Source organism: Neoarius graeffei, chromosome 1, assembly GCF_027579695.1.
Source record: "Neoarius graeffei isolate fNeoGra1 chromosome 1, fNeoGra1.pri, whole genome shotgun sequence".
Lineage (NCBI taxonomy): Eukaryota > Metazoa > Chordata > Actinopteri > Siluriformes > Ariidae > Neoarius > Neoarius graeffei.
In genome coordinates, this window is record NC_083569.1 from 85,055,637 (window position 1) to 85,075,114 (window position 19,478).

At 47.1% G+C, this 19,478-nt stretch overlaps 1 protein-coding gene and 1 long non-coding RNA gene across 2 annotated transcripts in view; both read right to left on the reverse strand.

The window, feature by feature from the left end:
• On the reverse strand, nucleotides 1-2,283 carry LOC132889997 (uncharacterized). The gene is made up of 4 exons (XM_060926801.1): nucleotides 1,967-2,283; nucleotides 930-1,136; nucleotides 623-816; nucleotides 1-373 (listed from the first exon to the last, which is right to left on the reverse strand). Exons 2-4 carry the CDS (start codon nucleotides 1,005-1,007, stop codon nucleotides 1-3), a joined length of 645 nt encoding a protein of 214 aa, XP_060782784.1. The 5' UTR covers nucleotides 1,008-1,136; nucleotides 1,967-2,283.
• Nucleotides 1-19,478, reverse strand: part of LOC132900795 (uncharacterized) — a 55,457-nt gene that overhangs the window by 18,246 nt on the left and 17,733 nt on the right. The window lies entirely within an intron of this gene.

The window sequence follows — 19,478 nt, forward strand, 5'->3', positions numbered from 1 at the left end:
TCAATTTTTTAGTTTCATGTACTGTCTAGGACTCACCTCCTTTGCCCGTCCTTGAATCTCCACTGATCCTGCAACAGCCAGGTGCTCCATGTGCTGCAGAACAATGGAGTACTGGCCATGGCCTGTGGCAAGGTCAGTATCTGTTCCATATCGCAGGAACACTTTGAGGACTCTGTGGACATGAGGAATCCAGCGTGTCCCCTTGACGGTAGACGGTGTGCAGACCTTCACACCAAGCTCTTGCCCTAGTTGATGGAGCTCTCTCTTGGATTTTCCACTGAAGTGGTAGGTCTTCCACACGAGATGCAGGAGATCGTACACCTGGCACACCATTGGTTCCTTCTTCTGCAGGGTCAGGATTGCCAACTCTAGTCTGTGAAGGCAAAAATAGTTAAAAACAACCTTTTTCTTCCCCTCTGTGTTACAAAAGTAGCTTGTGTGTCTGTGTTGCTGACAAATGTGTGTGTGCATTCATTACATTATTATCATGCAGGAAAAGAGTCCCAGCAATGGAATAGATAGGTTTTTGTTAACTTCTTGAAGGATGATAGTGATGACCCTAGTTTAGTATACATTATATCTGCTACCACATAATCATAACCATATTTTTTCAGTTACAAACCTGTGTGGCATGCAGTGGATGGGGATAATATGCTCCCCTGCCTCTCTTTGGAGGAGAGCAATCACTCCTCCACGGTGGCCCATATTCACTGAGGCACCATCTGCCCCAAAGCTGAGGAGCTTCGCCAACCACGACCCCCCCATTGTCCTCGGGGTAAACTGCACTGAATGCAGCCTTGGTTGCATCCAGAACACCTTGAAGGACAACACAAAAACATGAAAAACAAACAAGAGATTGAGTGAATTATGCATTTATGAAACTGTACAAAAATGAAGGTTTCTTTCTAGCTGCTGGATTGACCACTTACCAATGGCATGGGAGTGTTCAAGAGCCTGTTGGCCAACCAGTAGAGTGACTGGTTTCCCACCCTCCACCAGACGCACATAGACAATCTCGCACTCAGTGTTTGTCAGTGTCTCCATCGATGAGGACTGCAAGGTACTTTGCTGTTCTCAGTTGAGCAGTTAGGCTCTCTTTCAAGAGATCAGCAATTTGTCCAATCATTTCCGCACATCTGTATGAATAAGAACACTGTTGTAAAGTGCTTGTAGTTCATGCAGTCACATAACATGACTGACAATTTGTTCCAAACATTTGTTGCAGCCCTATCATTATACGAAGAATATTAAAATAAACTCTAAAAACTAACATTCAAAATTCTGCATGGTAATACTTCTTAATATAACTTCATAAAAAATACAAAAAATCGAATTAAACACACTGCTGACAACTTAATGCTGATACCTACTAGGGATGGGCAGTCAGAAAAGACACACAATAACCTACAAAATAAAACAGACTACCACTGCTGTGTGCACTTCACCCCGACTGGGCCCGTGGTGGTCATGGTCCAGAGTATCCCTAGCTGGCAACAATGTATAATGCCCGCTGTCAATGGTAACGGGAATTTTCACAGCAGAATCATGCCAGCGTATCACTTCGTAAGTAGAACAGTCAGCCTACACAAACTGTCTATCGTCATATCGTTAACATAGATGTGGCCAGTCCTTGCACGCAGGTGGGGGAAATTAAGTAGCCTACTAATGCGAACATCGTTTGAATTGAAAAAGTTGAAAACGATCATGACATTGCCTCATAATTAAACTGAAGGCTGAAACGTCAAATAAAATTAATCAAACTTTTTGTATATGTTTTCTCATGTTCACAAGTAGCCGTATTGTAAGGGGGATAACGTATAGTCCGCGGGCGACAATAGGAAAATATTTCTCTCCGGCGTCGGGATGCTGTTCGTCCTGACGGGAATTTTTTTTCCTATAGGCTAGTCGCCCTTGGACAATACATTATCCCTTACATAATAATGATCATTATAAAATACAATATTACCTCACGTGGTTGTCGTAAGTTGGGTTCACATCAATGCCATTCTTCTTGTGCAGGGTGATAAGTGGCCCAAATCTCACAAACGGCTCTTCCTCCTTGGCGATGAAGTAGGCAATGTTCATTTTGATCTTGAGCTGTCTCATTGCCTCCATCTCCGAAATCTTCACCTGTCTAACCAGGGCTGCGTCCACCGTCGAGCCTTTGTTCTGTCGAATTAAAGAACCGTCTCTGCAGGCGATGTGCCGTTTAGATATGTTGTGTTTCGTGAGACTGTCTTTTTTAAAGTGCTGGTTTCCAGTCACAAATGCTGAATTCCCTGCTTGCTTCTGCCCTTTACAGTATTTGCAGTACATTAGCTCGTTTTCAAAAACTAGCCATGGAAAAAGCTTGATCCAGTCAGCCTGAAACTTGTAAACCTTACTGTTTACACCACTGCCGGTAGTAGCACTACTATCCCTCACTGTTGTCGTATCCATTTCTTCTCTCACGATATCCTCCTCGGATCTCACACGAGTTCTTTGAAAATACGACGATGTTTGATTTTGTAACATTTTTAGATTTACGATACTGACGCTGAGTGAACAAATGTAACACTTTCCCCTGAGACGATGAAAAGGTTAGAACGTTGAGTGTCTTTGCTTTCCTGCCGCTCAACAGAAATGCGAGGCGTCATCGCACGTCAAGACGTGTTCCAACAGTTCTGATTGGTAGGGTATGAAAACTAGAAATAAGACCACACTTTGTTATTATTTTAGGGGCAAAATGCGAATGAAATGGCTGAAATCGGTTCTCGCAAGTGTGCTCCCATTCTGTTTTTCCTACTCGCACCAATCTATTTTTAGTCGCATATGCGAGTAAAATGGTCGCACTGTACAGCCTTGCAACCTCTCCTTATCAGCAGTACAGTAGCAGTTTGCCACCTTCATTTGGCCATGCACCTGTCACTGCTACCCACACTGGAGACAGGCCTCCCTCAGATTACATGTTAGCTCCCCAAACATTATGGACCAAATCCCCTAGTCACACTTATGTGCAAGAGTTGAATCCATTCTTGTCTCAGCCACTCATTCAATCCACTTCATCAGTGCTTCAAGGAGCAGCTTCCAGAGTAGGATCCTGGTTAGATATGACAGAACATCATAGGCCTCTGGTGACAATGGTAGGCCTGACCAAGCATGCAGCGAGTGTTCCATCAGATGGCACTTCTACACCAGCATCTTATGGTTCACCAGAGACGGCATCCATAGGGCACTACCCCGTGGCATCTCTGGCGCCACCTCTGCCAGGCCAGCCCGCGCCACCTCTGCCAGGCCAGCCCGCGCCACCTCTGCCAGGCCAGTCAGCACCTGCACAGCCTCCTCCAGGGCAGCCAATGCAGCCTCCGCCCAGTCAACCTTATCCGCCAGTGCAGCTACCTGCTGGGCCTTGGTATCCACCTTATGGGATACCACAACCTGGGCATTATCCTTGGTACCCGTACCATGTGCCTCAACCTGCGGCCTACCCTGCAGCCGATACAGGAGCACCTAACTTGATGGAGATGGCCATCGCTTCATCCTATGGGATACCGAAGCCTAAATTGGTTGCATTCTCATCAGGCAAAGAGTGACTTTATTCTCCTGAAAAAAGGTCTGGACACAGTCTTAGGGCCTCACCGACATCTGACACAGGATTATAAGTTTCAAGTTCTCCTTGACCTTGTGAAACTTCCTGCAGCTTATCAGATAGCTAAGAGGCATCTTAACAGTCCACAGTCCTACAGCGCTGCGATGCAGGCTCTGGAGCAACGGTACGGCCAGCCACGATCCCTCATACAGAGTGAGCTGAAGGCCCTCCAGCAAGCTCCAGCTGTCCGGATGGGTGATGCCCAAGCACTTGAAGATTTCAGCACAGCAGTTAGCTCACTAGTGGGAATGCTACAGTCGACAAGTGGGCCAGCCAGGTACGAGCTGCAGTGTGGTTCGCATGTTGACATCCTGCTTAGCAAACTTCCTATGAGCTACAGGGATTCCTTTGTAGAACACTGCTTGAAGCGAGGCATCATAGCTAGTGGGTCTGCTACGACTTACACTTTGATTGACCTGGCATCCTGGCAGGAAATTAAGTCTCAAACCCTACAAATCTCTTGATGAACCACTGAAGGCATTCAGGGAGAGCCTGCACATCGAGATACTAAGTCCTCCAAACAGACAAAAGTGAAGTCATCCACTGTGTTGCTAAACACTGCTGCTACACTGAAGGCAACTGCACCTTCCACATCGCCAAAACACAAGCGTGAGCGATTCAAGCCCTTTTGCCCATATTGCAAGTCCAACGAGCACTACCTGAGTGGATGTTCAGAATTCACCAGCATGAATACATCTCAGAAGTCAGATTGTATAAAGGAACAGAACCGCTGCTGGAGGTGTGGTAGAGGGCATAAACCCGACAAGTGCACTCTGAAGAAGCCTTGCGTTTCCTGTGGAGAGCAGCACCTATTGACTTTGCATGAGGTCGCATCTATGCAACAGCCCGGTGTCCTTACTGTCAGCACCGTATCCACAGTTGTTTACATGGATCAAGCAAGTCACTCACGCCGAGTGATGCTCAAAGTTGTCCCTGTTCGCTTGCGCAATGGGAACAAGATCCTGGATACCCATGCCCTGCTTGATGATGGGTCTGAAAGGACGATCATACTTTCTACTGCAGTTGACAAGCTTGGCCTGAAGAGGGAGAGTTCCTAACTTTGAGAACTGTCCGGCAGGACATAGTGCACCTAAAGGGAGCCTCGGTGACACTTGAAGTATCAACCATGTCGAACTTGGGCATCAGACACAAGCTCAAGAATGTATTCACTGCTTCAGAGCTGAACCTTGCTGAACAGTCCTGCCCAGCTGATGTCCTGAAGAGGAAATACCACTACCTGAGGGATGTTCCAGTCAAGCCTTTCCACAAAGCTAAGCCAATGATCCTCATTGGGTCGGACAATGCACATTTGATCACTGCCATATGTCCAGTCCGCATGGGCTCACCTGGCTCTCCTGTTGCTGTATGCACAAAGCTGGGATGGGACATCCAAGGGCCTGTGATGTTCCTGCAACAGCCCTGTCATCAGAGTTCATGCCTACACACCTCCTTCCTGTCGCCCGCTCAAGAGCTACGACACAATGTGGAGAAATTATGGCAACTCGACACTCTGCCTCGTCGCAATGAGAGAGAGATCACACGCTCAAAGCAGGACAGCTCCGCACTTGCTCTGTTGAAAAGTGACACGGTACGGATCAATGTGGATGGTGTGGAGAGATACGCGACACCTTTCCTGTGGAAAGAGAACCACACCTTACTCCAAGCATCATCCTCTGCTGTGATGCCTCTCCTACGAAGGGCTGAGAGACGGCTGTCGCACAACCCTGAGCAGACCACCATCTACAACGGAGAAATAGACAAGCTGGAGACCTGGGAGGACCTCCTACTTACCACGCATCAGGCTGTTCACAGGGCGGCTTCCACACCCCCAAGCGCCTCTGAACGCATTGCAGCCGAACTGGCTCTCCTACAGAGAACACAGAGCGCTTCCCAGAGGAGGTGACAGCTCTTAAAGCTGGAAAGGCCATACCAACCAATAGCCGACTGAGCTCACTCTCACCAATGCTCGACCAACTTGGACTGATAAGAGTTGGTGGGAGGCTTCGCAAGGCTGAGGATCTAGAGGACGACACTCTTCATCCTATTGTACTATCACCTGATCACATGGTCACACGCCTACTGATTAGAGACTCTGACAATCGTCTCCTTCATCCTGGACCAAAAAGAGTCTATGCAGAGGTCCGAAGATCGTATTGGATACTGCGTGGACGTCAAGCCATCCGTAAGCATCAGAGGCAGTGTACAGAGTGTTGCAAGTGGCGCAAGAAACCGGGGATTCCCCAAATGGCCGATTTACCCTCTGCACGACTTCATTTGAATAAGTCTCTGTAAGACTCCCTACGTGTGGGTGGAGCACTGAGGACGGCAGGACAGAGATCAGGTTTCCAAAAGGCTTTATTGCCACACTTTTCAGTGAACAATGTTATATTGGCTAGACACACACACACACACACACACAGCCAGCGTCTAGTCCGGAGATGAGCTCCTCTGCTCTCACTCTCCCTCCTTAAATAGGGCGCGGTCACTGGGAAGACACACACAAACACAGGTTAATTGTTCTCAGGTGTCGTGATTCTGCCACTTACCTTCCCTGACTCCGCCCTCCTGTCACAGACCGGCGCTTGACCATGCCCCCGCTGCCACATACCCCCACCGCCCGACTCAGGCCAGGTGGCCGTCCGGCCTGCAGCCGACGACTCCCCCCCCCCCTTGATGGGAGAGGAAGTCCGCCACGACCATCTGCGCCCCCGGCCTGTGGACCACCTTGAAATTAAAGGGTTGGAGCGCCAGATACCAATGGGTGATCCGCGCGTTGGCATCCTTCATGCGGTGGAGCCACTGGAGGGGCGCGTGGTCCGAACAGAGGGTGAAAGGGCGCCCCAGTAGGTAGTACCAGAGGGTGAGAACCGCCCACTTGATGGCCAGACACTCTCTCGAAGGTGCTGTAGCGCCCCTCACGCACCGACAGCTTCCTGCTGATATACAGGACAGGGCGGTCCTCCCCCTCCACCTCCTGGGACAAAACCGCCCCCAGCCCTCTGTCCGACGCATCGGTCTGCAACATAAAGGGGAGAGAAAAGTCAGGGGAGTGTAGAAGTGGCCCCCCACACAGTGCAGCCTTTACCTCTGAGAAAGCCCGCTGGCACTGCTCCGTCCACTGGACCGGATCTGGTGCCCCCTTTTTAGTGAGATCAGTCAGCAGGCTGGTGACGTCTGAATAATTAGGTATAAACCTACGATAATAGCCAGCCAGCCCCAGGAACTGTCTCACCCCCTTTTTGGTCTTGGGCCTCGGGCAGGCCACAATTGCTGCCGTCTTATTAATTTGGGGACGCACCTGCCCGTTGCCCAAGTGGAAGCCCAGGTACCGTACTTCCACCCGCCCAATCGCACACTTCTTTGGGTTGGCTGTGAGCCCCGCTCGCCTCAGCGATCTAAGGACGGCCCTCAGATGTTCAAGGTGCCGCTACCAGTCATTGCTATAGATGATGTCATCTAAATATGCTGCCGCATACGTGGCGTGAGGGCGGAGGACTCTGTCCATCAGCCGCTGAAACGTCGCGGGCGCCCCAAACGGCCCAAACGGAAGGGTGACGAATTGGTGTAAACCAAATGGTGTGGAAAAGGCCGTTTTTTCTCGGGATAGTGGAGTCAAGGGGATCTGCCAATATCCCTTCGTCAAATCCAGTGTCGAATAAAATCGAGCAGTGCCGAGTCGATCGAGCAGCTCATCAATACGAGGCATTGGGTACGCGTCGAATTTAGACACCGCGTTGACTTTTCTATAGTCTACACAGAACCGGACCGACCCGTCGGCCTTGGGTACCAAGACCACCGGGGTGCTCCAGTCACTGTGGGACTCCTCGACGATGCCCATTTCGAGCATGGTCTGAAGTTCTTCCCGAACCACCTTTTTTTTGTGTTCGGGTAGCCTGTAAGGGTGGCTACGCACTACCACCCCCGGGGGTGTCTCTATGTGGTGCTCTATGAGGTTAGTGCGACCGGGCAGGGGCGAGAACACATCCGAAAACTCGGTCTGCAACTGGGCGACCTCCGTGAGTTGGGTCGGGGAGAGGTGGTCTCCACAGGGGACTGGAGAGGTACGTGATGCCAATGTTCCTTTTTGAACCTCCGGCCCCAGCTCCGCCTTCTCCGGAACTACCGACACCAACGCCACGGGGATCTCCTCGTTCCAGAATTTAAGCAGATTGAGGTGGTAAATCTGTAGCGCCCCATCCCTGTCCGTTCGCCTCACCTCATAGTCGACATCCTCGACTCGCCGTGTGACCTCAAAGGGTCCTTGCCACTTGGCGATCAATTTGGAGCTCGACGTGGGCAACAGTACGAGTACCTTATCTCCCGGAGTGAACTCTCTAAGGCGCGTACCCTTGTTGTACAGGCGGGCTTGCCGTTCCTGGGCCTGCCGCAAATTCTCCTGAGTTAGGTGGGTGAGCGTGTGGAGTTTTGCGCGCAGGTCCATAACGTACTGAATTTCATTCTTACTTTGTGAAGGTCCCTCCTCCCAATTTTCCCGCAGCACGTCCAGGATGCCGTGCGGCTTACGCCCATATAATAATTCGAACGGGGAGAACCCCGTGGAGGCTTGGGGGACCTATCGCACTGAGAACAGCAAGGGTTCGAGCCACTTATCCCAATTATGTGCGTCCTCACTTACGAATTTTTTAATAATATTTTTGAGGGTGCGGTTGAATCGTTCTACCAAACCGTCCGTTTGTGGGTGATACACGCTGGTGCGGATCGGCTTAATCCCCAATAACCCATACAGTTCGCGCAGTGTTCGTGACAAACGTAGTGCCTTGATCAGTCAGAATCTCTTTCGGGATTCCAACTCAGGAGATGACGCGGAAGAGTGCCTCTGCAATACTGCGTGCTGAGATATTGCGCAGAGGCACGGCTTCCGGGTATCGCGTTGCATAGTCCACCAGAACTAATATAAAGCGGTACCCTCGTGCTGACCGATCTAATGGCCCGACGAGATCCATCCCAATTCTCTCAAACGGGGTCTCGATTAACGGTAGAGGGCGCAAAGGCGCTTTTGGAATGGCCGCTGGGTTTACTAACTGGCATTCGCGGCATGCCGTACACCACCTACGGACATCGCCGCGAATCCCCGGCCAATAGAATCGGGCTAGTGTTTTATCCTGCCCCAAGTGTCCAGCCATGGGATTAAAGTGAGCTGCCTGGAATACTAATTCCCGGCGGCTTTTCGGAATTAAAAGCTGCGTGACTCGCTCTTTAGTTTGAGTGTCCTGCGTCACTCGGTATAATCTATCCTTCATAATCGTGAAGTAGGGGAAGGACGGGGTGACGTTCGGCTGGAGCGTTTGACCATCGATTACTCTCACTTGGTCAAACGCATGCCACAGAGTCTCGTCTCGCGACTGCTCTAATGGGAAATCCGCGAGGGATTCCCCAATAGAGAGAGGAGGAGCCAGCAGCTCCTCACTCTGACGCGGAGATGACGTAGACGGCTCTGTGACAGCTGCTCCCGCCAAAGCAACACCGGGACCTCCCCCTGTCAAATGGCAGGACCCACTCTCTACTAGGCGTGTCATTAAACCCCGAAATCCCGGCCAATCAGTCCCCAAAATTAACGAGTGGGTAAGGTGAGGATTAACCGCCGCCTTCACTATAAATTTTTCCCCTCTGAAAATAATGTGGACCGACACCAAAGGGTAGCTGTGAACATCCCCATGCACACACAACACCTTCACCCCTTGTGCTCCCCCCAATGCCTCGTTTTGAACCAGGCTTTGGCGAATTGAGGTCTGATTACAACCAGAATCCACCAACGCCTGATATGTAGCCCCTTGGATACTCACCGGTATGCGATACGCTCTGGCCCGATCGAGGGCGGCCTCTGGCGCGTCGGGGATCCGAACCACCGCGCCCACTTCCATTGCTGTGCACTGCTGATGAAGGTGGCCCGGCTCCCTGCAGCGCCAGCAAACCGGCCCGGGCTTTCCCTCTGCACCGGTGATCTGGGGCTCACTCACCTGAGGTGGGGGAGAGACAGACACAGAAGGGAGAAACAGGAGGGCACTGCGGGTGCGGCGGGCCGGCTGGGGTGGAGCCGGCCCCCGCCTCCGCGGTGGGGGAATGGGGCGAGGACGGGACACAGGAGGAGAGAGAGAGAAGAGACGATGCCATCTGCTGTCCTGCCGCCGGGACAGCCGCCAGATGATCCTCTGCCAGCTCGACTACCTGATCCAGCGACGCCGGGCGGTGGCACTGGACCCACTCCGCGGTTCCGTCTGGTAAACGGGCGACGAACTGTTCCAGTACCACCTGGTCGACGATTCCCTCGGCGTTGCGATTGTTGGCCCTCAGCCACCGCCAGCAGGCGTCCCGGAGCTGCTGGCCGAACGCGAACGGCCGGCCGACTTCCTCCAGTCGCAGTGCGCGGAAGCGCTGGCGCTCCGGTGTGCGCCCCACGCGCTGGAGGACGGCCCGGCGGAGGTCTGCGTAGGCCAGCCGGCGGTCGGCGGGGAGCTGTAGCGCGGCCAGCTGTGCCTCTCCCGTGAGCAGGGGGAGGAGGCGCGCCGCGCGCTGCTCCATCGGCCACCCCGAGGCTTCGGCGACCTGTTCGAACAACGTGATGAACGCCTTGGGGTCGTCCTGCGGGCCCATCTTGGTGACAATGAGGGGAGACGGGCCCGCGGCCAGAGCGCTGGTGGACCCCGCCGACGTGAGGAGATGCCGGAACACCTCGCGATCTTCCTGCTGGGCCAGCACCAGGGCTTCGAAGCGCTGCTCCTGCTCCTTTTGGAGCGTGACGAGTGCCTGGTGCTGGCTTTGCTGAGCCGTGGCGAGGGCGTGGACCAGATCGGCGAACGGGGAGGATTCCATGGGGCTGCTGGTTTGGTGCTCCACTTACCAGGTTTCGGCACCACTGTAAGACTCCCTACGTGTGGGTGGAGCACTGAGGACGGCAGGACAGAGATCAGGTTTGCAAAAGGCTTTATTGTCACACTTTTCAGTGAACAATGTTATATTGGCTACACACACACAGCCAGCGTCTAGTCCGGAGATGATCTCCTCTGCTCTCACTCTCCCTCCTTAAATAGGGCGCGGTCACTGGGAAGACACACACAAACAGGTTAATTGTTCTCAGGTGTCGTGATTCTGCCACTTACTTTCCCTGACTCCGCCCTCCTGTCACAGACCGGCACTTGACCACGCCCCCGCTGCCACAGCCTCCTTTCTGGTCCACGGGGGTTGATTGTTTTGGCTCCTATGCAGTCAAACTAGGCAGAAGACAGGAGAAAAGATGGGGCATCATATTTAAGTGCCTGACTACAAGGTGTGTCCACTTAGACCTCCTTTGCCATATGGACAGTGACTCTTTCCTCCTTGCCCTACGGAGGCTTGTTGCAAGACGGGGAAAGCCATTTGAGATTCTTTGTGACCAGGGCACTAACTTCTGAGGGGGAGACAGAGAACTCAAGTAAGCCTTTGCTCAACTTGAACCTTCCCTGAGGGAGCAGCTCGCCGGACAAAGCATCTCCTTCAGATACAATCCACCTCATTTCGGAGGAGCATGGGAAAGAGAGATCAAGTCTGTCAAGGCTTCTCTCCAGGTTGTGCTACGCGACCAAATTGTTCCAGAGGAGGTCCTTGCCACCGTGGAGGTGGAAGGGATTCTTAATTCAAAACCTCTGGGCTATGTGTCATCAGACGTGGCGGACCCAGACCTGATCATGCCAAACCTACTCCTTATGGGGCGGCGGGATGCCTCCCTGCCACAGGCCTTGTACGGGCCTGAAGCTCTGCTGGGACGACGACTCTACCGACACAGCCAGGTCATCGCCGACCACTTCTGGAACCAGTTCATTCGGAGATACCTTCCCAACCTTCAACTGCGACAGAAGTGGAAGGGTTCATCAGAAGACCTAAAGGTTGGACAGGTTGTCCTGGTAATGGACAGTCAGCTGCCAAGAGCTATGTGGCCAGTAGGTCGGGTCAGTAAGGTCATTACTAGTGATGACGGTAAAGTCCAGACTGCTGCAGTGGACATTAAAGGTAGCACCTACCTACGACCTGTGGCCAAGCTAATTGAGTTACCTGAAATGCCCAGTGATGTAGCTGATTAATGTAATAACTGATGAGCAGTTAATTTATGTTGTTCACAAATTTACTAAGTAAATTTGGGGGTGGCTGTACAAAATTCCCTGCCTTTTTCTGTGTAAATTCCTGTTGTTCTATGTAAAATACTTTGCCTTTAAGAAAATGCGGCACCGCCCCTTTAAGGAGCTGCGTTATATAAACAGGCACGGACGTTTCTCTTTCATGCTGTCGCATTCTAGAAGTCTCATGTCTCGTTTGAAGGTCTCTCGGTGCTGTTGTGCGTGAATGTAAATGTAAGTGCCCTTATTTTCCTTGTTAGACTTTTTGTTTGTATAGCCATTTATAAGTTTGTATTTCAGCCAGACAATCTTTCTTTGCCATTTGAAATGTCTAGCATGTTCTGGGACTCAGCAATATTGTGTTAGCAATCCTACACCGTGTTTTATGTTTGCACATAATGGAGATAAGGCAGTACGAATTTCCTGTGTTTTATATGACATTTTAGTACTGTTAATCACCATATCTTTATTACTGTGTGTTCAGTACATTTCTTGCAATTATTACCTTCAAATAGTATTAAATAGGACGTTTGTTATGGGAATAACTTTAGCATTCTCATGTTAAGTAGTTTCCCGTTATTTCTTTCTTTGTCTTAGAAACCACAACTGTTGTCACAACTTTTGTCACAACACAACTTCAGAACCTTTGACACAGATGTATATATGCACAGAGACAATTAATAAATGGCAAGATACAACCTCTAGAACAGCTGCGTTCTTTCTGACCGAAGAATTAGGCCAGCGGGTGTACAACCAGTACTTTCCTCATCATTATATCCTACAGTTGAAGTTGTCAATAAGTGCAAGTAGTTCATTGGCATAGGTGTTTTCAGGATTATCTACATGCAAGTTTAAAATCCCCAGATATAATAAGACAGTTAAACTCCAAGCAAATGACTGACAACAGTTCACCAAACTCTTCCAGAAAAACTTTGGCTGAATGTCTTGGAGGCCTGTAAATAGTTAATAATATGTTAGAGCATGTAACAATTGCACATAAGTGTTCAAAGGATGTAAAATCACCAAGTGAGGATTGTTTACATTGAAAAGAGAATTTGAATATATTTGCGATCCCTCCACCTTTCCCCTGTCGGGTAACATTCATAAAATTAAAATTTGGGGGAGTTGCTTCAATAAGGGTGGTAGCACTATTTGCTTGATCCAGCCAAGTTTCAGTTAGAAGCAAAAAAAAATCAAGATTATGTTTGCAGATAAGATCATTAATTAAAAATGACTTGTTTGAAAGTGATCTAACGTTCAGAAGAGCTAGCTTTACAGAAAGTCTAGAAGTAGTATCCACTTGGGCACTCTGATGTTGTTTTGAAACAGGAAGGAGACTAGACTGGTTTACCCCCTGGGTTAAATATGCTCTATGTTTTCTATTTCTTAACACAGGAATAGAGAATGGCATAGGCATACTGGGTCCCAGCTTGTTTTCAAAACTACACCTAATGCAGGGACCCCCAGCACATCATACTAGACTTTATGTTCCATTTTGTTTGAGATTGAGAGGATTGGAGATGTCATGTATCTTTTAGATGGTGAAAAAGATTGGTAGCCAGCTGAAAGTCCTGGGCGAACACAGTTCAGTCTGTTGGTTGATTTTTGATGAACTAGGTACACTGCTTGTCGCGACAGATTTGGGCTGGAAAAAGAGTGTAGCCATTTGCATCAGTCTTTGCATACTATTTGGGAAATCCATGCAAGGGGGAGACGGAGATAGTACGATAAGATCAGAAGAGCGAGACTTTGGTGAGGCCTTTGTAAGTGTCTCCATGACTGTCTCTGTGGTGACTGTCTCACTGATTGTCTCCGTGATAGTTGCATGGGGTCGAGAAGTGGACGAAGCAACCTTGACATGGTTATCTTCAGTCAGGTCCTTAATCTGGATGGAATCGCATGATAAAATCGCATGCTCACATTCTCCGTGTGATTGTTGTTGTCCTTGGCAGTCTGCCCCAGATGGTTCTTGGCAGTCTGCTCCAGATGGCTGTGTGTCCTTGGTGAAGACTTGCATAGATGATTGTTTTGGGTTTGCAGAGTTATTGTTGATATTAACTAGGTCAGTCCGCGACATCTTATCAACTGTTCTCTTCAGTGTTGACTGAGAGAAAATTGCAAGTCTATAATGATCTGCTAAAACTTTGGTCCCAATCCAGCTGAGTTCAGTGCTCTTTGGCTTGAAAAATTCTCTGCAATTCCAGAAAAGGTTAAAATTGTCTATAAAGTTCATACCAGATGAAAAACAGTTTTTCCAAGCCAGGTGTTAAGACTGAAAAGTCGACTAAATGCAAAACTTCCCCTTGCAGGAAGTGGGCCACTGATAAAAGATTGTATTCCGGTCTTATAGAGATGAGAAAAGAGTTTTTTGAAGTCCTCTTGGACAAACCGCTGTTCTCTGAAAACATCATTTGCTCCCACATGCACAATAATACGTTTAATAGTTTTATGCTCGGACATGAGTTTCAAAATGCTGTCTTTGGTGTCAGAGATGGATGCATTTGGAAGGCAGCAAATAATCATTCCATGTCCTTTTAAATGTCTTACAGTGGAATCACCAAGAACAAGGGTTGTGGGATCAGGTGGTGTTTTGAGCTGCTTTTTGCCTCTTCCCACAGCTCTTCGGTTGTGATGTGTTCGATGTGTTTGTCCGCCTGAAAATTCCACTTCCACATCCCTGAGGCATTCAAATTTGTTCTGAAGCCTTATGGGCTGTGGATTTTCCATAGGATTGTAAATCCTATTGTAATTTGTAGACCTAGCTCTATTTCTGATAGCATGGCTGTGGAGCATAGGTCGCACAGTATCAGAACAAGCTGGTGTTGAGGTAATAAGTCTTCTGTTTATTTTCATCTGTACTCACATTTTGCCCTGTTAGATCGATGAATTCATCCACTCGATCTGCAATGTCATCGGCTTGTCGGGGTACATTCTCTGTATTCTCAGCCACTGTTTCTGTACTTTCCTGAGATATTGCTCTTAATTCATCAGTCTTTGGCAGAGCATCAATCTTTGATTCCAGGATAGAAATCCTCTGTTCTAGTTCTGTGCACTTTCTGCAGGATCTCCTGGATTTTTTGCCCCCTGGCATTTTGTTTTAAAAGCTAACTTATAAAAAATAAGATAAAATGAAAAAGTAGTGGAAATTAAATGAGAAAGTAAAGTAAAATAAAGATCAAGCAGGAGCAAAGCAAAGAAGCGTCCTACTCGCTTGAGTAGGAGGAGCAGAAAAAAGGTTACCTGGAGGAAGAAGCTAGTGTCACGGTCTGAATTTACCCGGTAAATTTAAACTGCAGCAGCCATGGTCTGAATTTACCACAGTATAAATTTACCAACTTGGTATAATTTGGCCTAGTCTGAATTTGCCAGCCTAATATGAGATTTATTAAACTTTATTACAGGCTCTAGGCCCAATAACAAGACATACACATACATTAAAAAAAAGAAACACAGATACATACAAACATTATCAGTCATGACAGGCATCCATACCAATGTTTCCACAAATATGACTGATATCTGACAGAGCTGCATCTGGGGCTTGAGTCATTATAATACAGTTTTGAGACTTATCCAGCTGAAACATGAACTTAAACATTAGGTTCAAGAGAGCCTGTAAAGAGCTTAGACCTGAATCACAAAACAGTTTACTAGCACTGCAACTCCTGGGCTTTTTCAGCAATATCCTCAGACAGTCATTATATGCTACCTGGAGTTTACGAAGAGTCTCTTTTTTGTAACTGGCCCATAATGGGGCTGCATACATAGGGGTACAATAGGCACGAAACAAGCTTATTTTCACATCAGAACAGTAGTGAAATTTTCTTACTAACATGTTTGCTTGAACATACAACATTTGTCTCTGCCTATACTCATCATCATCGTCATCATCTTCCAACTTGTCAGTGATGTGCCCAAGATATTTTATACAGCTTGATACACAATAATTGTCCTGAAAGGTAAAACGTTGGAAAGGACACTTTATGATCCTCCTTGGTCCTACATATCAGCACAACATTCTTTTTTGCATTATACTGTACATCAAACTCAACACCATACTCAGAGCATATATTCAGGAGCTGCTGGAACCCAACAGTGCTGGGTGACATAATAGCCAGATCATCTGCATACCTCAGATGGTTTAAGACAGTATTCCCTATCAGGCATCCTGTCTTACACCCAATTGTTTGGACAAACTGTCCATGTAAAGGTTGAACAGAGCACGGGATAGACGTCCCCCTTGTCTCACTCCATTACCAACACTGAAGGGAGAGGATAGACTATTTCCCCACTTCACCTGCATATGTTGTCTAGCATACCAATAAACCAGAATACGTATGATGCATCCAGGTACACCTCTAAGCATAAGTTTAGTGAAGAGCTTATGGTGATTCACTCTGTCGAATGCCTTAGAAGCATCAATAAACCCCAGAAATACTGTCGAGCCATTTTTCCTATAGGATTCAACAGTTTCTTGCAAGGCGTATATACAGAGATCTGTACTGTGCATAGGCTTAAAACCAAATTGATTTTCTGTGGTATAGATAAACTCACAGTCTGTCTAGCAGCATCTTCTCTAAAACCTTGGAAAGAATGCTGGCTAAGGCAATGGGCCTGTAGTTGTCCAAACTACCTATTTTACCTGCCTTGTCCTTTATAACTGGCACTAATGTAACTGAGCATAGTGTCAGGTAACACCCCATGTGTCATCAGTCCTGTGAAGCAAATAGACAACAATGCTGCAATTCTGGGGCTGGCTAATTTAAGATGTTCAGCAGTGATATCATTGCCACTAGATTTATCATCAGCTAGTTGCTCTATAGCATGAGAAACTTCATTAGGTGTAAAATGAATCACTTCCTCATTTAGCTTGCCTACACAATAGGGTTCACTTTTGATGCAATTAAACAAAGCTGCATAGTGTTGTCTCCACCGCTCTGCTATATTATCTGCACCAGATACACCTTCAATGTGGCATGATAGTACTGCTTTAGCTCTATTTGTAATTTTTACCTCTTTCCAGAACTCAATGACATTGTTACCAAGCAGGTTTTGGGCCATAGAATGAGCTCTTAAGGCTTGCTCATACTTCTCAACAAAGCGCACTGCATATTTATATCTAGCATTGGCAAGTTTCTTATGCTCCAAGTCTGGTCCATGTTTAGGCCTACCAGCTATAACCCAGGCCCTATGAGCCATCTTAGCAGCTTCTTGATGGTCAGCCACATACTTTTTCCAACCAGGCTTGATTTTAGCCCTTTTGGGGTGAGTATGTAGAGGTCTACTGGACTCGTGTATAGCACTCACTATGCTGTTGTACATTTTACAAAGATCATTACAATGAGTGACATCACAGTTAATATCTGAACATAAAATAGCATTCATTGGCAGCTGTAACTCCCTTAAGAGAACATCTGACCTCCAACAATAATATAAAACATCCTCTTTGGATAGTTTAGCCCAATTTACTTTGGTCCCGTTGGCGCCATCTTGTGTTAAACTGCTGTAATCAGGCAAGTTATCAACATTTATCATCATAGAGACAGGCAAGTGATCATAGACTGGTACCAAAATCCAGAATTGGGACACCCAAAGGCATTTTTGAGACCAAGTCGGCAAACAGTCTTATTTTGTCAATTTGGGTGTGCCGAATTCAAATCTGCAATATGCCGAGCTCTATCTGACCTCTGTTGACCTCTAGAGGTCATTGAACTTTGGGCCTGTAAACGTCTCAGCTGAACCCAGTTTCTCAGCTTTCTAAGGAATGAAATGTACTAAAATGATTAATGAAGTTAGCAAATGGGCCTTGTTTGTTAAATGTTTGGGTGCTGAATTCATTTTTCATTTGTAAAACAACATATGACCTGATAACCTCAAGGTCATTAAACTTGGCCTATAGGCCTATGCATTTAACGGCATTTTTAAACTGACTTTACTCCCCCAAAAAGAATATGAACAGACAAAAAAATAGAAAGGAACAAATGCAACATTAAATGCCAGTCCATGTACATGTGACTTACTTTTCACAATTAGAATGCCTAGGCGATCACCTTACATAACATTGCATTACATTTAGCGGTTGTTGTTTATACAAAGCTACTGAAAAAAGGACAGATTCAGCAGCATACAAAATGTGGGGGGATACAGGGTATACAGGTTAATCAGGGTTAGTATGAGTTTTTTTCTTTGTTTTTTGTAAAGGCTTTACCCCGTTAAAAACAAAACAAAGAAAAAAACTCTCATATATACTAACCCTGATTAACCTGTATACCCTGTATGCCCCCACATTTTGTATGCTGCTGAATCTGTCCTTTTTTCAGTAGCTTTGTATAAACAATAACCGCTAAATGTAATGCAATGTTATGTAAGGTGATTGCCTAGGCATTCTAATTGTGAAAAGTAAGTCACATGTACATGGACTGGCATTTCAGGCTTTCGTCTAAACGGGGGAACAGGGGCGCTGCGCCCTCTTACTCTCGGCGTGCGCCCCCTTACCGACTCCGTGAAAACATCCCAGCAACACTACGTGACAATGTGTCTGATCATTAAATACGTTATAATTGCTCCAAAAATATTCCAATCATAGTAGATACACCGCCAGACGGTGCAAAAACAATCCGAATTGGCATTTTCCAGACTGAGGCGCCATGTTGTTTAGTTGTTTACTTGTCGCGGCTGCTCTCGCGAGATTTGACATGGGTTACATACAAGGTCAGCTGACTTGTAGCGTGAGATTTCTCGAGACTGAATGACCTTTCACCCACCGGCGCGGGAGCTTTTGACAGAAGTAGTTCGCGAGTTGTTTTTGTTGACACTTGGGCATTTAAAGATGTCATCCTGCGGCACGAAGCGGAAGAAAGCCAAAGACTGTCCGGGGCAGAAGAAGATTAGGCCAAATAAAAAAAAATAAATTAAAAAAAAAAAAAGTGTGTTTCCGGTAACCCGACCGATCGAGAATTTCCATGTTGAAATTGCCGACCGTAAAGTTTTTATTACAAATTTCCCTCTATATTTTAGTGTAAGCAGCGTTAGTTTGTCATAATTTTTTGTTTCAACGCATTCAAGTTGTGAAAGAAACGATAAAAAGTAAAATGTTTCGCCACTTCTATCAGCCCTCCTCCATAAACTGAGCCGAGCCGCCATTTTGAATCCTCATTCAAGGCTGTAATGCAAATTGCTTCCTTTTCAGTATACAAGTGTACTTCCATGGCAGGGAAAAACACTACATTTTGCCGCCTATGTAGTCCCCTATTTATACAAATAGGAGTCATTCAGGATCCAGCCATGTTTTTGCTCGACCCAAGTTCTACAGTAGGCTAGGCCGTCTGCTTTTAATGGAAGTAGCCTAGCCTAGGACGTTATTTTCACGTTATTTCTTGATAAGGTGTTTTCACGTTATTACACGAAAATATCATGAAATATCGCTTCCGTAGATCATAACTCGAACTCTCGTGATATTTTTTTTATTCGTTTAAAGATTTAAAACACTTATTTTATTATGATGTGTGGTATAAAGGATTCTGTGCCAAAATACTATTTTGTAAGATGTTTACTTGTGTTAATTTTTTCAAACAAAAGAAAAAAAAAAAGAAAAAAAAAAAAACTTTCCTACCTACCGACCTTATTTTAGTATTTCACGTTACTGGAAACACTTTTTTTTTGGCCTTACTTCTTTCTTTTTTAATGTTGACAATTTGTTACAATTTCCCTCTCAGATAGCCTCAGAATGTCCCATTGGAGCA

Coding starts and splice junctions, on each gene's coding strand:
- LOC132889997 (XM_060926801.1), bottom strand. CDS start 1,007: ATGTGCGTCTGGTGGAGGGTGGGAAACCAGTCACTCTACTGGTTGGCC. Junction 817..929: donor TGAACACTCCCATGCCATTG/GTAAGTGGTCAA, acceptor TTGTCCTTCAAG/GTGTTCTGGATGCAACCAAG. Junction 374..622: donor ATCCACTGCATGCCACACAG/GTTTGTAACTGA, acceptor TTGCCTTCACAG/ACTAGAGTTGGCAATCCTGA.